This window comes from Humulus lupulus, chromosome 5 (genome assembly GCF_963169125.1).
Source record: "Humulus lupulus chromosome 5, drHumLupu1.1, whole genome shotgun sequence".
NCBI lineage: Eukaryota > Viridiplantae > Streptophyta > Magnoliopsida > Rosales > Cannabaceae > Humulus > Humulus lupulus.
In genome coordinates this window covers 191,968,591-191,987,900 of record NC_084797.1, presented here as the reverse complement: position 1 = coordinate 191,987,900, position 19,310 = coordinate 191,968,591, and the positions used below count along the sequence as shown (strand labels likewise).

General features: G+C 36.8%; 1 protein-coding gene across 1 annotated transcript; it reads right to left on the bottom strand.

The window, feature by feature from the left end:
* Positions 1 to 16,757: 16,757 nt before the first annotated feature.
* LOC133779801 (uncharacterized) lies at positions 16,758 to 19,006 on the bottom strand. Its single transcript, XM_062219710.1, has 5 exons — positions 18,671 to 19,006; positions 18,278 to 18,364; positions 18,019 to 18,150; positions 16,876 to 16,937; positions 16,758 to 16,776 (listed from the first exon to the last, which is right to left on the bottom strand). The coding sequence occupies exons 1-5, from the start codon at positions 19,004 to 19,006 to the stop codon at positions 16,758 to 16,760; spliced, it is 636 nt and encodes a 211-aa protein (XP_062075694.1).
* Between the last annotated feature and the right edge of the window lie 304 nt (positions 19,007 to 19,310).

The window sequence follows — 19,310 nt, the reverse complement described above, 5'->3', positions numbered from 1 at the left end:
TTTCTAAAGAAATGGAGATGAAGAGAAGATCTAAACCATCAAGATAAGAACTTACCGAAAACCTTTAGTTTCAATGGAATCAAATACATAACCAAAAGCCATTACAACAAGTTAGGATTTGGAAGAAAATGAAAAGAATAAGAGGAACCATAATGAACTGAACCTGAGGATAAAAAATACCTTAGATAGATTAGAACTTCGATCTACACCTCAATACCAAAATATCACTTTACCTTACTTCCCAAGTGTTAAGAAAAGCTTGGATTTGAAAGCATTTAACCCCAAAACCTCAGTGTTTCTCTCTAGAACAAACTTAGCAGCTTGGAGGTTCTGAAAAATGCTTGAATGATGATTCAAAAGGCTGAGTGAAGGGTCCTATTTATAGAGTTCAAGGAGTGAAACTAACTCCTTTTAAAATGAATAAATAATTGAATAAAAATTGAATTTTCTACTCAACAAATGCCCAGAACTCGGTCAAAAACAAGTCCAAGTTATTGAGGGTTGTTTCTAGCTCGAATTCCACGAATATTCAAAAAAGGGAATTTACTCATTTGGTACCCTATGTTTTTGCAAAGTATCATTTTGGTACCCTCTGTTTTCAATAATGCTCATATGGTACCCTGTATTTTAAAATTATACATATTTGATACCCTAGACTTAGATTTGATAGATAAAAATTTGTCAATATGATCAAACTGTCATCAGTTATATGTAATTAAGTAATTAAATTTAAATTTGGAACTTACATAATTGACAGCAGTTTGATTAAATTGGTAAAATTTTATTAATTAAATTTGAGTTTAGGGTACCAAATATGTACGATTTTAAAATACAGGGTACCATATGAGCATTATTGAAAACAAATGGTACCAAAATGATACTTGGCAAAAACACAGGGTACCAAATGGTTACCTACCCTTCAAAAAATGCATGAGGGAGCCGATATATCGCTCCCTATAGGCGATATATCGCCTACCCATAATTCCGAGCCTTCGTGGTTTCGATCGTGCGAAGTCAACGTGTTTTCCGTATCAATCATAGGTGATATATCGGCCCCTATAGCTGTGATATATCGACATACACTGATATATCAAACATGTTTTTGCACACTTTTATCACACTTGAATTTGTTTAAAACTACTTTGACTAAGTAAAACGTGATCCTACCAGCTGAGGGAAGGTTCTAGACCTCCTAGGTTTATCCTTGATTAATTCATTCATCTAAAATCCTTAAATCCTCAATAAACATACATGTGACAAGTGTCATGTTCTTAATTATTCTATCTAAACCTTAGGTTATAATAAATATCATTTCTAGGACCAGTTGTATTAATCAAACCTTATGTTAAAATTAATATTTCTAAACTATAGGCTAAACTTATAAAATCCTTAACTATCTCTACGAGTTTCTGACTAAATCCCAGATTGAACCAATAACCACGAAAACTAAAATACTACAGCACAAGAAACTACTATCTACCTAAGTAAAATTTTGAGACGCCACAATTCTCCCCTACCTACAAGAATTTTTTCCACGAAATTTACTTACCAAACAATTTTGGATACCATGCTCGGATGTCTCCCTCCAACGTCCACATTGACTCCCGTTCTTTACTATTACTCCATAAGACCTTGACTATCAGAATACTCTTAGACCGTAATTCCTTCATCCCCTTCTCTAGGATGCTAACATGTTGTTCCTCGTAACTCAGGTCTTTCTGAAGTACTAACGTATCATACTTGAGAACGTGGGATGGGTCTGACACATACCTACGCAATATCGAGAGGTGAAATACAGTGTGGCAATCTGCTAGAGCTGGCGGTAAGGCTAATCTATATGCTACTGGTCCCACCTTTTCCAATGTTGGAAATGTGCCCTGAAAGCATACGTAGTAGACATTGTTTTTTATGAAATAAATAAATAAATTGAATTTGTTATGCATATATTTTATGGACTGTATTATTCTATGATAATATTATGTAAATATCAGAAAATTCCTAAGTTCATGAATGTAATCTCAAACACGTATTAGTACGAGAGGATTGTGTTTGAGATAAATGAACTTGAATAGTTCGCAGTAAAATAAAGTTATGGAATCTTTAGATTAATTACTGCAAGTACGGTCCACTAGTATTATGAATACACGTGATCTAGATCAGGATCACTAGTGTGGTAGGACACTTTAGTGGAGGTGCTTTATATATTAGAGAATATATAGAACTGGACCAGATATGTTTACTAATACTTAGTTAAATACTGTTTCGAAGTATTAATTAAACATATCAACTGATGATCATATACAAATTGATCTTAATCCTGAAGTTACTATGAACTCCTGTTTATATTATATGAGTTCTTTGATTCACTTGTTAGGGTTTGTCAGAATGATCAGGCTAGAAACTTTTGTTTTGGGAACTCATTAATATAGATGGCTGGGGACAAAGTATACAGATATGGAATCTATACCTTCTCACAAGAGATTGAATGATGGTTCCCTTAAGGGTTGACTTTTGGGACTGAAAGGTTATTGAGCTCAAATTCATAATTTATTATGAATTAACCTTCACTAGTAGAGTCAATGGTACTTAAGGAAATAAGAGATAATTAAAAGGGTAAAACGGTAATTTTATTCCCGATTAATTATGAACCATTATTAGAGGATCAAGTTGTATGCAATGATTAAATCAATGGACGCTTTATGATCATAAAGTACTCAGTAAATGAAATGTCTATAATTACAAGAGTGCAGTCTCATATTTATAGTGGAATAATCATGAGATTAATAAATTAAGATTATTTAATTAAAGAGTTTAATTAATAATCTCAAATTTATTGGAGCTTGGAATTATAGGTCCATAGGTCCCCATAGCGGCTCTATCAACACTGTTCAAGGTAAGAGTTGATATGAAGGGAAAATAGTTTAAAGACATATTTAAGAATAAATTTGTTCTTCAGGCCATATATGCAATTATATGATAATAGTGATTAATTAATTAATTACAAATTAGTTGTAGTTAACAAAATTAATTAATATTTAATTATTGTATAATTTTCGAAATTTAATTAAATAATTAATTAATTATAATTTTTTGAAATTATAATAAATTAAATATTTATTTTCGAAAATTTGGGTTTAATTAATTAGTAGAATTAATTAAATATCTTTATTTGAGTGGGGGATAATAATCTGATAAGTTCAAATTGGATTTGAATTTAAAAGATTAATATTTATTCAAATAATTAATTATATTTGATAATTAATTAAAAAGATAATTAATTTGAATTCAAATTTGAATTAGTTATCAGGTTGTTAGATCTTATCTGACAAAGTAATTTGAATAAATAATTAAATAAAATTTGAAAAACTAATATCCCTAGAAATTAGGAAGCTACACGTTCACACACAGTCCAGGACTGTGTGTGGCGTGTAGCACCAGTTTTTTTCAAGGATGGGATTTTCAATTTTATTTATTTATTTAATTAATTAATGGATAATTCAAAAATTGATTTTTGGATTTTTTCATTAATGGAATAATTAATTAATTAAAAAAGTAAATTGTAAAATGGTTACAGATTTATTTTTTAAATTTTGAATATTTTCTGTTAAGTAAGACTGATCAGATTATTATTAAAAATAAGAGAAGTGAGTGTGAGACAACTCAGAACAATCGCTCTGTGAAAATAGAACGATAGTTTTCTCTCCTTGAAAATAAAGAACCAATTCTCAGGCCTATTCTCTTGATTTCATGAGTTGAGTACATCAAGTAGAATCACAAATAAACTATCCTTCATTCTCTAAATGCCCACACATCTCTTGAGGTGTAGAGAATGCTTTGGAAGATCATGGTGTGAGTACATGGGAGCGGCTTGGATAGGAAGATCGTTCTAAATACGAAAAGATAGCAAGGACACTTGATAGGCTTCAAGAGGTATGAATTTTATCCTTACCTTGTTTATGATTAATGTATGTATATTAATGGGTCCGCATATTTAAAGGTAGTTTAAATATGTTACAAAAATTTTTGTTCTACACTGGGCCAACCACACCACCATTCCGCTGCGTATTAGGAAATTCGTTCCTAACATCCAATATCTCAAAAGGACCTATAAATCGGGGACTAAGTTTTCCTTTCTTCCCAAACCGCTTCACTCAATTCATAGGAGTTATTCTTAAGTATACATAATCTTCGACTTTAAATTCCACATCTCGTCGCTTGGCATCCGCATAACTCTTTTGTTGACTCTGAGCAGCGAGCATACGCTTTCTAATTAGCTCCACTGCGTCTTGAGCCTCTCTAACAGCCTCGGGTCCAAGAAGTTGTCTTTCTCCTACCTCGTCCCAATGTAATGGCGACGGACACTTCCTTCCATAAAGTAGCTCATAGGGTGCCATACCGATAGTTGTATGGCAGCTATTGTTGTAGGAGAATTCTATAAGTGGAAAATACTTACTCTACGATTCTCCGAAGTCTAATACAAAAGTGTGCAACATATCTTCTAAAATTTGTATGGTACGCTCAGACTGACCGTCGGTCTGAGGATGAAATATTGTACTGAGACTTAGCTTGGTACCCATGGCTTGTTGCAAGCTTCCCCACAATCTTGATGTAGACGCTGATCCTCTATCAGATATTATGCTCTTAGGGATTCCATGCAGTCGTACAATTTCTCAAACATAAATTTCTGCGTACTGGTCCGTAGTGCACGTAGTCTTCACAGGCAGGAAGTGAGCTGACTTGGTGAGTCTGTCTACCACAACCCAAGCCAAGTTGTGTTGCTTGTATGTTTGTGGTAATCCTATCAGGAAGTGAGCTGACTTGGTGAGTCTGTCTACCACAACCCAAGCCAAGTTGTGTTGCTTATTTGTTCATGGTAATCCTATCACGAAGTCCATGACTATGTCTTCCCACTTCCATTCCAGAATACTAAGCAGTTGCAATAAGCTTGCAGGTCGTTAATGTTCTACCTTTACTTGGTGGCATATAAGGCATTTGGACACATATTGCTATGTCTTACTTCATTCCTAACCACCAATATAGTGCCTTAAGGTCGTGAGTCATCTTGGTAGACCCCGGGTGAACGGAGTATGGGGTAGTGTGTGCCTTTTCTAATATCTTCATCTTAATCTCATGGTCATTTGGCACGCACACCCGGCCTTTATATCTCAAGAGCCCCTGTCCTGATATAGAGAAATCTGTAGTCTTGCCTTCTTTGACTGCAGCCATATGCGATACTAATGTGTCATCATGCCCTTGCCCGATCCGTATATCATCTATTAAACTTGACTGGATGGACAAGTTAGCTAGTTGACCCCTGACTATTTCCATCCCGGCATTAATCAGCTCTTGCTGTAACAAATTTTCAATTCCGGATAATGCTGCCAGATTTCCGTAACTCTTCCAACTTAACGCATGTGCAACTGCATTTGTGTTTCCTGGGTGGTATATGATTTTGCAGTCATAGTCCTTTACTAGTTCCAACCACCTTCACTGCCTCATGTTGAGCTCCTTTTGCGTGAAGAAATATTTTAAGCTCTTTTGGACCGTATAAATCTCACACCATTCTCCATATAGATAGTGGCGCCAGATTTTCAATGCGAAGACCATAGCTACCAACTCCATATCGTGTGTTGGATAGCATTTCTCATATTCCTTCAATTGTCTTGAGGTGTAGGCTATTAACTTGTCATTTTGCATCATCACACAGCCTAAACCTTGCTTTGACGCATCACAGTATACTACAAACCTGTCGTTGGGTGTCATTACGCAAAGTACTGGTGCTGAGCATAATTTATCTTTGAGCAATTGGAAGCTTTCTTGACATTTATCTTTCACGCTGAACTTTTTTTTTGTTTCTGGGTCAGGTTGGTAAGCAGAGTGGCTATCTTAGAAAAACCTTCTACAAATCTCTGATAATAGCTTGCTAGCCCGAGAAAACTTCTAACCTCTATGCATTCTTAGGTCTTGGCCAATCCTTCACAGTCTCTACTTTAGTTGGGTCTACTGCGACTCCATCCTTGGATTCTTGAACTTGGCATAAAGTTGATGCTCCTTTAGTCGTAGCATGGTTAGTCTTAAATGTTCTTCATGCTCGACTTCATCCTTGGAGTACACCAATATATCTTCAAATAATACCACGACGAATTTGTCTAAGTAATCCTTGAAGACCCGATTCATTAAGTCCATAAATGCGGCTGGAGTGTTGGTAAGACCAAAAGACATAACTAGGAAATCGTCAGTATCGATCCTTATCCCTTACCTAGAGCTAGTGATAACCAGACCGTAGAACAATCTTTGAAAATACATTCGCTCCTCAAAGTTGATCAAACAAGTCGTCAATCCGGGGTAGTGGGTACATATTCTTAATTGTCACCTTGTTCAGCTCGCAGTAATCGATACAGATCTGCATGCTTCCATCCTTCTTCTCAACAAATAGAACTCGTGCTCCCCATGGCAGATGGCTCAGTTTGATGAATCCCAAGTCTAAGAGCTCTTGTAACTGCGTTTTCAACTCCTTTAGTTCGGTAGGTGCCATCCGGTATGGTGCCTTTGAGATAGGCTCGGTTCCCAGTACTAGTTCAATTGTGATGTATATTTCCCGAGTAGGGGGTAACCCTGGTAAGTCGTCAAGAAATTTCTCTAAAAATTCCTTTATAATTCAGACGTCTCCAACCTTTAATGGTGTTTCTTGTGTCGCATCCATGACGCTTGATTAGAATGCGTGGCATCCTTTCTCTATCATCCTCTGAGCTTTGAGAGATGAGATAAGCAATGTTCGTAGTCCTGAAACCTTTCACATAAAACATAGTTTTTGTCCCTTAGGAGTTTCGAACGTCACCTGCTTACGTCTATAATCGATGGTTGCGCCATGTCTTGATAGCCAGTCCATGCCCAGTATTACATCGAAGTCCTGGATCTCTAGCTCTATTAGGCCTTCTTCTAGCTGCGTGCCCTCGATTTTGATCAGTACACCTCGTACTATTCGTGATGATAGAACTACTTTGCCCAAAGGAAATTCCGTAACAAACCCAGTTCTAAATCTTTCACAAGGTGTGTCTAATTTCTCTATCATTCCTAACGAGATATACGAGTGTGTTGCTCCTGAATCAAACAATACTGAACATATATTATCGAGGATAGGAAGTTGACCTGTGACCACCTTGTTACTAGCTTCGACTTCTCTCTGGGTCAAGGCGAAGACTCTGGCTGGAACCATCTTGTTATTCTTCTGGTTTGAGCTATGGACAATCTCTTCTTTCGATGACTTTCCTGGCCAAAATTGAAACAACCCTTGGTGTTTGCATGACACTCCCCAAGATGTCTTTTCTAGCACTTGGAGCATTAAGGGTATTCTACATAACCTGACCTACTATTACAGTTATTGGCCCGTGCCCTTTTGTCAGCACCGGCTTGCTTATTATCAGGATGCTTTCTTTTCTGCCCATTATTGTTATGCTAGTTGTTGTTGTGGTTTTGACCATTCTGAGTCTGATTCTGTGGCTTGGGTCAGACTTGCTTGCCTCCTCCTTACTAACATTTGCTTGGAGCCTTTCCACCTCTATAGTCGTTTCCAAGAACATCGGCGTAAGAAGTGGTTCCAGGGTTTGTAAGCTTGACTCCTAACTCAATCTTGGGTCTGAGTCCCATGGTGAACTTGGTAACCCTCAAGTAGTCAATTGGAACTAACTCTGGTGCAAACTTGGCTAGACGATCAAATTGTTGATCGTACTCGACTACCGTCAAACTGCCCTGCTTCAGACTGACAAACTCTTCCACCCTCGTAGCGATGACTGTCGACTTGTAGTACTTTTTGTGAAACAACTCCACAAATCTGGCCCAAGTCATGGTGGTGACATCATGAGCCTGTTGTACCAAATCCCACCAGATTTTAGCATCCTTTTTCAGTAGGGAGGAAACGCAAGACATGTGATCCATGTTGCCGAGGTTCATGTGTGCTAGAATAGGCTCTACATTCCTGATCCATTCTTCAGCCTCTAAGGGATTGGTTGTCCCTTCAAAATTTGGAGCGTGCTGCTTACAAAAATGCTTGTACACTTGCTCTATGTACTGAGCTGGATAAGGAGTGTAGTTCGCCATCGGCCATCACCCATATGGATATCCTATATTCTGCCCTTGTTGGGGTGCTTGAGCCATTGGCTGAGGCTGCGGCTGAGTCTGGGACTGAGGCTGCGACTGAGGCTGTTGTCGTTATTGTTGTAGTAGTTCTTCTACTTGTTTCTGTAACTATATAATCTTAGTGTTGTTTTCAACTGGTGGTGGCGCATTTCTATTGGCAACAGCAGTAGTAGCACGTGTTCCCTTTCTTCGAACTGGAGGGGCTTCATTAGTCTCGTTCGTGGTGCTGGGGGCATTGTCGTTCATGCATGCAGACCTTCGTAGCGACATCTTCGGCAAAGTTCTAACAGTTGAGAAAACACATTAGTTTCTAAGGAAAAACTTAATCTAAGCAAACATAACTCGAACCTATCAGTTATGATTTCTTATGAAAAATTATGTAAGCCATCTTTATAAATTAGGGTGTGTTTCTATACTTAGACTATCAAGCCACCTTTATTATTTTCTAAGTCTATTTCTAATCACCCTATATGACTTAATTCTCAGGCTTGAAACTCGTCGTTGTTCCAAAGTTAACCATAATGAGGAAGTATTGAGATCAGTAAAATCGTTCCCACTACTATGGCCCCCTAAACTCTCAATACAGAACCCGATCCATTGATTTGTATCCATCCTCACTGAATTTAGTCATTATTTATTGAATTTATTCTAAATTTATTATGATTGTAAAAAAATGAAACTCATACATGCCATTCAAAAATAACAACTTTATTCATTTGGAAAAACATTTTCACTTATTACAATCATAATTCAATATAAATAAAGAAACTATGCTAATAACAACTAGGGAAAAATTTCTAAAAAAAAATAGGATCTTCTACATCTGACCCTTCATCTAGCATATCATCAGTTATTTTCTCATAATCATTAGTATCAGAAGCCTCGAAACTACCACGGGGAATATTCATTAGGATATTATGCTTTTGTTCATTGGTGAATTGAAACTCAAACCTATAGGTAAACCTAAGTATAAGAAAATAATATCTCATGGCTACTGGTAAATCATCTTCATCATCCATAGTCTCCCATAATTCTTCCAATTTTGAAACTACAGAAGGAAAATCCTTAAAAAGCCTAATTACTAGGACATATTGTTCCATGGCTCTCATCATAATTTGCCTAGCGATTTGAAGGTGAACTATCTCCTTGTGAAATATGATCAATCTTTGAGTGATTCTTCTAGCACTCCTATTGTATCCCTTGGCTCTCTAACCCTTTTCAACGCCTTACCAAAATTGGGGATATTGGACACAAGAACGGGATTGGAAACTCCTAAAACCATATAATAAGATCCATAAGTTTTCTAAAGAAATAAAGATGAAGAGAAGATCTAAACCATCAAGATAAGAACGTACCGAAAACCTTTAGTTTCAAAGGAATCAAATACCTAACCAAAAGTTATTACAACAAGTTAGGAATTGGAAGAAAAAGTAAAAGAATAAGAGGAACTATAATGAACTAAACTCAAGGATAAAAAAATACCTTAGACAGATTAGAACTTCGATCTACACCTCAATTATGAAATATCACTCTATCTTACTTCCTAAGTGTTTAGAAAAGCTTGGATTTGAAATCTTTTAACCCCAAAACCCTAGTGCTTCTCTCTAGAACAAACTTAGCATCTTGGAGGTTCTAAAAAATGCTTGAATGATGATTCAAAAGGCTGAGTGAAGGGTCATATTTATAGAGTTCAAGGAATGAAACTAGCTCCTTTTAAAATGAATAAATAATTGAATAAAAATTGAATTTTCTACTCAACAAATGCCCAGAACTCGATCAAAAACGTTCAAGAGCAAGTCCAAGTTGTTGAGGGTTGTTTCTAGCTCAGATTCCACGGTTTTTCAAAAAATGGATCAAGGAGCTGATATATTTCCCTCTATAGGCGATATATCACCTGCCCTCCGTGGTTTTGTTTGTGTGAAGTTGACGTGTTTTCCGTATCAATCATAGGTGATATATCGGCCCCTATAGCTGTGATATATCAGCATACGCTGATATATCAAACACGTTCTTGCACACTTTTATTAAACTTGAATTTGTTTAAAACCACTTAAACTGAGTAAAATGTGATCCTAATAGCTGAGGGAAGGTTCTAGACCTCCTACGTTTATCCTTGATTAATTTATTCATCTAAAATCCTTAAATCCTCAATAAACATACATGTGACAAGTGTCACGTTCTTAATTATTCTATCTAAACCTTAGGTTATAATAAATATCATTTCTAGTACCAGCTGTATTAATCAAACCTTATGTAAAATTAATATTTCTAGACTATAGGCTAAACTTATAAAATCCATAACTATCTCTACTAGTTTTTGACTAAATCCCGGCTTGAACCAATAACCACGAAAAACTAAAATACAATAGCACAAGCTACTACTATATAGTGTGGATGCTCAAATTCCACCAAGGGAAAATAGGGAGGTTTACCCTCATCTGCCTCAGGCAATCAAAGCGACCCAGTATTTTTCCCCGCAACCCATGTCTTAAAGGAAGCCTTAAAGAAGACACCCCAAGAGGCCCGAGAGCCTCGCCATGCAAGGGTACCCATCATGCGCGAGTACCTACCAAGGCCACAAGGGTCTCACTATACGTGGCCATCCATGACCCGCGTCCATGTGGCAACTTGGCTGCGCACCCCAGCCACACTCACGAGGCGCCGCCTCGCGTCACCCATGAGCGTCCAAGTGCCCCGCGTGAGGCCCTGCCTCGCCTCACGCTGCGCGCACCCAAGTACCCCACCCGAGGCCCTGCCTCGCCTTACCTGCGCGGACCCGATTGCCCCACGGGAGGCCCCGCCTCGCGTCACGCTGCGCGCGCCCAAGTGCCCCACGCGAGGCCCTGCCTCGCCTCATCAGCGTGCACCCGAGTGCCCCCACACGAGGCCCCGCCATCACCTCTCCCACGCACCAGCCACGCCAAGTGCTCGCGAGGTCGACATCTCACCCACGCCTCGGTCGCGCGCAAGAGGGCCAGCACCAGGTGGCCTCACAAGGCGGCGTCTCGTCCACACCTCGGCCGCGCGCATGAGGCCCAACACCAGGTGGCCTTGCGAGGCAACATCTCATCCACGCCTCGGCCGCGTGCAAGAGTCCCAGCACCAGGTGGCCTCGCAAGGCGGCATCACGCACACGCCTACGGGTGCTGCACGCAGACAACCCATGGGATCCTCCTCGCACCTGACATCTCAAGTGGATGTCTCCTTTGAAGGTCTACCAAGACTTCCACATTTAGAGGGAAAGGCCCAAGAATGATTCAAAAGGATCATGCTGGTACAATCTTGTATGAGGTACGACCTTTAAGACCACGTACACCTGATCCTAACACTCATACTAGACAAGTAGTTGGAGCACTACGAGAGAGGACATGGCCTGCATGCTCCTAACCAGATGTCAGAGTCGACACCACTACTACCTGCACCACTCCTCTGACATTCGTACGGTTGAGCAGTGGAGACATTCTCATGGTACCTGGCCATGTACTAGTGTCAACACCACTACCTCTGAAACCACTCACCTGACAGTGTACTAGCGTACTACCTGGTCCCCTGGACCACATTGTATCAGGGGCCATTAGAGCCCACTATAAAATAAACTTCACTTCCATTTGGAAGGGAGTTGGAAAAATTACTGTAGTAAGTGCACCATAGTGAATGAAAACTGATTTCACCATTGTTCTTCTGCAATTGTTCTTGAAGTTGATACTTAAATTTCTAAGGCTTTTCTATTGATAATCTTTACTTTGCACTTTTTCTAACTTAACTTAGTTGACGAGTTCTCACCGTCAACAGTTTGGCGCCGTCTCTGGGAGGATAAGTACCAAGCTACTATTCTACCATTACTTCCGGAAAGAAGAAATGCTGAGACATTTAAAGCGACTCAGGGAGCCACGAGAGGTGGAGGTCCACCTTAACGGAGTCCAGCTGAAGGCCTCCATGAAGGATCCTCCTCCACCCAGAGATGTGGAGCCCCCAAGGGACCGTGAGGTTCACGAGGGTGATAGAGAGGCCTCGTCACCGGCCGTCCCGCCCGGAGGGAGTCCTCCAAGGGCACCACCGGGGAATGCCAACGAATTCCTGCTCCCTAAACCGCCACAAGTACCAAACTCCGGCTGGCAGGACCCGGGCCCCTCGACGCGTAGACATGATAAGCATCCCCGGGTCCATTCCGTGAGCTCGAGTTCTAAATCTCGGTTCTATGAAGAAGAAATACGTGAGCTCCACCGCAAGAACTAAAGGTTGGAGACCACCCTAGAGAATATGCAAGAGGTGCTGAATGGCCTATTGCAAGGTAAGTCGAGCGTGACCTTGCCCAAGAGAAAAGAGAAAGGTCGGGAAGGGGCAGAGACCACCGTACCAGTAGATGATGGGAGGACTCGACACTCCACCAATAACACACCCCAAACGAAGCAACGCGAACATCCTGAACCACAGAAGCAGGCCCAGAAACCAGAGCCGAGGACCAACACTGCTCCTCGCAATGAGGACGAGGTCACCTCTAAGAGAGCGCCCTCAGATTTACGAGAGGAGCTCAATAAAAAGAGGGCGGGTAAAGGGACCACGCCCCCTATGGCGCCTCGAGAGGGCAAGGGAAAGGCAGATCTTAACCCGTCCGCTTTAAGGGACTCCCTAAGCAAGAGGAGGCAGGACCTGGACATAGAAATGAAGAGCCTGCGAAGCAACACTACAAGAAAAAACAGTATTCATAACACTTAAAAACTGCTAACCGGGACTATTGATAGCACTTCTGAAAATGCTAACATAGCCCCTGTTATTAAAAGTCCAGTCTTTTCTATAACAGTTTTTGAATGTTATGTTCAGTGTTATCTTAAACTATTCAATAACACATTTTTAGGTGCTATAATATTCAAATAATAACATTTAGATAGAGTTTTTGGTTATAAATTTAAAGTTTAATCTTGTACTTTTTTCATAACACTTTCCAACTGTTATATTTGATTATTTTGATAGCATTTTTAGTTTGTTATATTATATAAATCATAACGATTTGTTTCGCTTATAATATGTTTTTAAATCGTAACATATAGTAATAAAATTTTGTTACTTTAGTGTGGATAATTTATTTTAATAAGTATACTTATATGGTTTTTTTTAATTAAAAGATCTTCATTATTGTATTTTGATAAAAAAAACAAAATTAATCATAAAATGTAATTCTCAATAAATTGATAAACCATAAGTATTACATTAAAAAATAACTAATTCAAACCATGAATGTGTCTACTTCATAAGATATTAGTTCTAACTTAAGTTTGAAAGCATAACATAATAAAGTTTTATAATCTTGAACATTAATTTACTTCAAACTATAGTTTGGATGATGTGGTTGCTGCTGCTAATGCTATTGTTGCTGTTGTTGTAGCTGTTCTTCAGATTGTTGTGCTTGACTATGAACCCCAGATGGCGTACTAGTCCTTCAAGGGAACTTGTTCAAGCTCTCTGAAAAATAAATAGAGAAAGATAAGCAGTCAGGTTTGGAGAGCTGATGCCACAAACCTAACATACAATTAGCCCCATTTAAATCATTACTGACTATAATCAACATGAACAAAACAGAATTCAGAAATCCAAATATAAATAAGCATAATAGAAAACAAAATGAAGATTCAAACAAAGCTTGGGAACAACTGCAAGATGAAAACTAAAATAAATAAATAATATAACAAGTGAATGCAAAGCCAATCCCATAACTATCATATAAACTATAACTTACCAAAGCTATATATAAGAAAAGAGAATACAATGCAAATAAAATCAAACTTGTCAAACAACTTGCTGCCATTAAGAGAATACAGTGAATGTATATCAATATGTTTCAGTATATTTGTATTTTACTTTTTTAACAAGTTAATAATGAGTTCATACAACCCTGTAAAGAAAAGGCAGTAGAAGAGGTATAGAAGAAATTTCTGCTTGAGTTTCACATACAATAAATTCAGTATTCTAACACTTAAATTGTGTCTGAAGTTAGCATAATATTATAACAAAAATAAAAGTAAGAGAAGTAATAAAATAGAATAACAAATTTAAGAAACATGAAATTTTTTAATTCTCATTTCACAGACAAAAGGATCTCTAGCTCTCATATTATGTCATGGTGTCAGCCAAGGGTGATGAGGGTGCATCTAACCTTGTAAGAACCTTAGGAACTCCACTAGTATCCCTTGTTATCTGCAAACACCAATATAAAGGTTCAGGACATAGTTGGTACATACCCTTTCAGATATTTCAAAATCTAATGCAGGCATAAGCCTTTAGTTTGATGATATGGTTGAAAATGTTTTACATTTCAGCATCCTTATTATGATCTTTAATATGTACACACCACTCAGATCAAAGACTCATCAAAACCAAAGAAAGTTAAAAAAAAAAGCTAGAAATATTTTCTAACTACATGAAAGAAGAAGAAATCAGATCCCTACAGTGAAGATAGCAATTGATTATAGGTGCTAACTCAAATTTTAATTTTTTGGTATTAATACAGCAGAAAAGTAAGCTTAGCCAAAAAAAAAAAGGAGTTATAACATTACAAAAAAAAGGCAATGAGCAAAGGCAGGTCAAGTATTTAATAGAGGTTAGTGAAAAAGCTTCTCACTTTAGGGTGGGCACTATTAGGATTGCAGGGACTTGAGCACCATAAGGTATTGCGTTTAAAATTACCAAAATAACAATTTAGTAAATGCAACTGAAGTTATGCTTTGGTGGAAAGAGTTTTTGGTAAAAGTATACGTACAAGTATCTCATCATCAAGATAGGAGATCATGAATAGTCTCTGGAATGTTCCACCTGCGTGCATAAGATGAAATGCTTAGGATATTTTCACATTTTATAGTAATAACCTAGTGAGACAGCAGGGAAAAGTAAACAAAAGCATGATTCAATTCTCATTGAAAATTGAATCTTAAAAATCTCCCTTAAAATATAATTATATGGCACCTTATATTTCTAATTACCACATTTTTAATGTTTTTTTTCCTCATTGGTGGTAGGTACTGTAAGGAAACTTAGTGACTGAATGAATAGAATCAATTCTCATTAATGAAGTAATGATACAAAAGAGTATATATACAGAAAAGACCAAAACTAATAAAGTAACTAATCTACAAAATAACAATAATTAGTTACAATGTACAACTAACTAACCAAAACAGTTAGTAGCTGTAAAAATTGGCCTAACAGGTACCACATTTTAATGATCTTTTGAATCTTTCTAGGGAATATTATAATGATCAAGTGTCATCAAAGGTGAGTACAAAAAGTATCCTAAGCAGTCAACACTTAATGATCCTTTGGCAAATTTATTATGACAACCGAAAAGCTACAAGTTATACTATTATAATAATTAGTTTTTCAAAATTGATAAATCAAATCAATAAAATTACTCATAAGCAAAGGAGAGTACATAGCAAAAAGAGATTGAGGCAGTGCCCAGTAAGTGTAATAGTTGCACACTTAATTGCTACATTGTACCTAAAGAGATGAAATGATAAAAGAAAAATTATGCCAGACATAAAGAGTATAAGCAAGTGAAAATGATTTATATTTGGAAAGACAACCAAAAAAAATTACTTTTTGATTCATAATTGAGTTGCCTAGGCATAATTAAGGAATTCATCACAGCACAACATCAATATGAGAAATGAAAAAAAAAAATAGGAATTTTGAAATCTTAATTTCATGGCAAACAAACAACAATCAATTTCACAAAAAATAAGAATCATCAATTCAGAATTAACAAGCAAAACTTAAAAAAATACATGAAAGAAAATACTTGAGAAAAGCTATACAAAATATGCTGTGAAAAATTGGGCCCTCTTAAGAGAAGCTACATAAACATTCAGCACATACATTGAATATAATAACTTCAGCATTAAGCCTAGGAAAGTTATGTATGTGCATGTAAAAACCAATAAATCAGATAAACTCAGACTGCTAGATCATTTTGTAAGTTATTTTAACTAAACAATAAGACAAAACAAATAAACTCTTACTGCTAGATCATTTGCAAAAATCAAATAATGTTTGCATTAGATATCAAAAGGATTTTAGATCAAGGTTATATGTACAGAGAAGATTCACTTCATCATGGTGAGCTCTAGATTTTATAAGTGTGTCCATTTCTATTAATAAATCAAGTTCAAACACACACTCAATTGAAATTTGTAATGTGTCTTGACAAAAATTGATTGGCTCGGACAATATTTAATGCAAAAATTTGTAATGTGTCTTTTCGTTGTTCTCCCTGCTCAAGCATTACAAGGAGAAACACATAACTATCACCCAAATGTTTGCCCAAACCAATCTAAAAACTTGTTATTTAATATTAACATTTATAAGTTAAAACTCAGCACAGTGATAATCATTACACATGATATAAACACCTTCAACTTTACTTAAGAAAAATAGAAAAAAGAAGAAACTAAACCAGGAGTGTTTATTAGTTTCAGTATCCCCAAATCAACAAAACCCATATGATTAATGGAGCTATAAAACTACTTAAGGGTTTCAGTATCCCCAAATAAAAAAATTTAGTATCTCCCAAATAAAAAACAAAACTAAAAAATAGAGCACATTAAAGCAAATAAGGTCCGAAATTTCCCTTAGAAGAAAGATTTGTAGCTGAAATTTGAGGCAAAAAAACAGAGGTAATGGGTGAAAGCTAGTAAATCCACTCAAAATAATAGCATAACCGTCAAAAGCAGGGAGAGAGAGACATACCGTCGAGCCCACGCACCGTTGAGCCCCGTTTCCGTCGCTGTCCAGCCTCTTGCGCCAGCCACCTACATGAGAAATGGTAAAACTTGAAGACAGATCCAAGTTGAAAAAAATTACAGGGAACAAAAGGAAATACAGAGATGGAAGATTGAGACCTGATGGAAGAAAGACCAGTCGAGCCATGATATAAGAGACAGAGATGCTATAATAAAATCAAAACTTATGCAAAAGTAGTTCAAAGCAATTAGAAAAATAAGATGCCTGCTTATGTTTCTCAAATATGGTAGTTCCCAAATAAACAACAACTATGAATGCAAACAAAAAAGGCACACCCATGCAAAATGTACTATCATGATTCTCACCATGACTAGACAAAATATATTGTGGTCTCCCGAAATTCTCACCAATCTCGATCACTACCAGTGCCTAAGAGTACCCCAAGCATTTAGTCACTCTCATGATCAGTAGAGATCCACTTGAAAGAAAAAACAAAAAACCCCAACTCCATAACCAGTATTATACACACTATAGCTTAAGGTATGGGATAAGTGAATAGAACATAAACCAATGCTAACAGTTTTTCTTTCAAACTAATAACTTAGAAGTGGCTAAGGATCACACCAATTCCTTAATTAGAAGACCAGTAATCACAAAAGAATAATACTTTTTTAAAAAATCCCAAATTCGAATTCTTTTTCCTCAATGAAAAAAAATAGCATAAAGTTACAAATCTTATATTTAACTATATGATAACTTGAAAGTACAGATAACATTAAAAAAAAAATCAAAGCAAATATATGCAAAAACCACTTTGCTCAAACTATAAACTACCAAAAAGAAACATTTTATATTTGTCAAAAACAAGAGAAGAAGAAACATTTTATTGATCCAATACATATGAAAAGTTTTGTGTAGTCTTGGCAATGCACCACATCTTTTAGAATGTAAAGTTCTAATGCCGTTGGACAGAATTGGAGCACATATATATATACACATATGGATTTCAAAGTAAATACTTTTAGATTCCAATGCTGGCAATGCCAACAAGCACTCAAACCAAATAGCACTAAACTTCCAATCTCACTGCAAAAAGTTCAATTCTAAAGTTTACAACCCTCTAATGTGAGTGTGTATTTTTTAACTTACCATGTGAAGCAATGCAAGATAATTGCAAGATTTACTCTGATGAGGCAAAGATTCGTTGTTGAGCTCCACTTCAATATCAGATAGAAATTGTTTCAAAAGGGCCATATGAATTTTCCCAAGCAACAAGGAATCCTGAAAGGCATGTTAGAGAACATATTATAGCACTGAAAGAACTCAAATCAAAAGAGGTAAGATCAAAAAGAGAAAACAAAATGTTACACAGAAGGAAAGTAAAGTCAGATTAAAGATGAAATAAAACCTTGTCATGAAATGCTTGAGCAAACTCATCAAGGGTGAATGGGCAGACATCAATGACAAGAGAGTAAGTATAGAGGAAATGGAAAACCTGCCAACAGAAGTCAACACATATTTTAAGATTAATGCCAATGATAGGTAATTGTCTCAACTAAATGCCTTAATATATTGCCATTTCAAAACACATGGAGAAGAGAAATGGTGGGGTGGAGACCAGCATTTCACAATAGAGAAAAAAAATAGGATGATAAATCTTCTCAGTCAGAAACAGTGTTATTTGCAAATAACATACAAAAGGTTCCAATGATGCAAGAAAACATTGTAATCAGTAAAATACACTTCACATAAAGAAATTCAACCCCTGACCAAACCCTGTTAACAACTTTTGTTTCCTAACATGAAAAAAAAAATGGGCAGAGTTGAGTGAATCAACAAAAATATGAAGGATGATGAAAAACTTACGCAAACCAGGAATGTCCTCAACTTTGACAGGTTTCTTAGGAATACCAGCTTCTTTCTTTTGAAAGTCAATCCCCGGATAAACAATGTGACAGTTCGAGAGCTCTCTTATCTTTTCATCAATTGCCTGTCTCTGGCGGCGAATCATAGTTGACAAGTCAATATATGGAAGCTTTGGATCAATTTTGCATTCCATAAGGATTCCTCCATCATAATCTTTTATGTACCCTTGCCAGCGATCTTTCTCCAAGTGAATCTCCTTTATAAAACCCATAGCCTTTAACTTGAAACTCTAAAACTAAACAAGTACTTTGTTATTAAATAGTGAAAGGCTTTTAGGGAAAACTCTTCAACAATATTTGAAACTCTAAAACTATGTCTCAAGAAAATAACTAATTTAAAGATAAGAGGCATGCCTTTTTTTCTGGCAGATTTTCTTTTCTAAGCCAATAAACATTCTCCTATAAATGCGTACCAAGACATCAACAATTTTTATTATGGGATAAATTATTTCCACTTCATCAATCTTACACCTCGCACATGGAGCAAAAACAGTGTTACATACCCTTAATGAAATG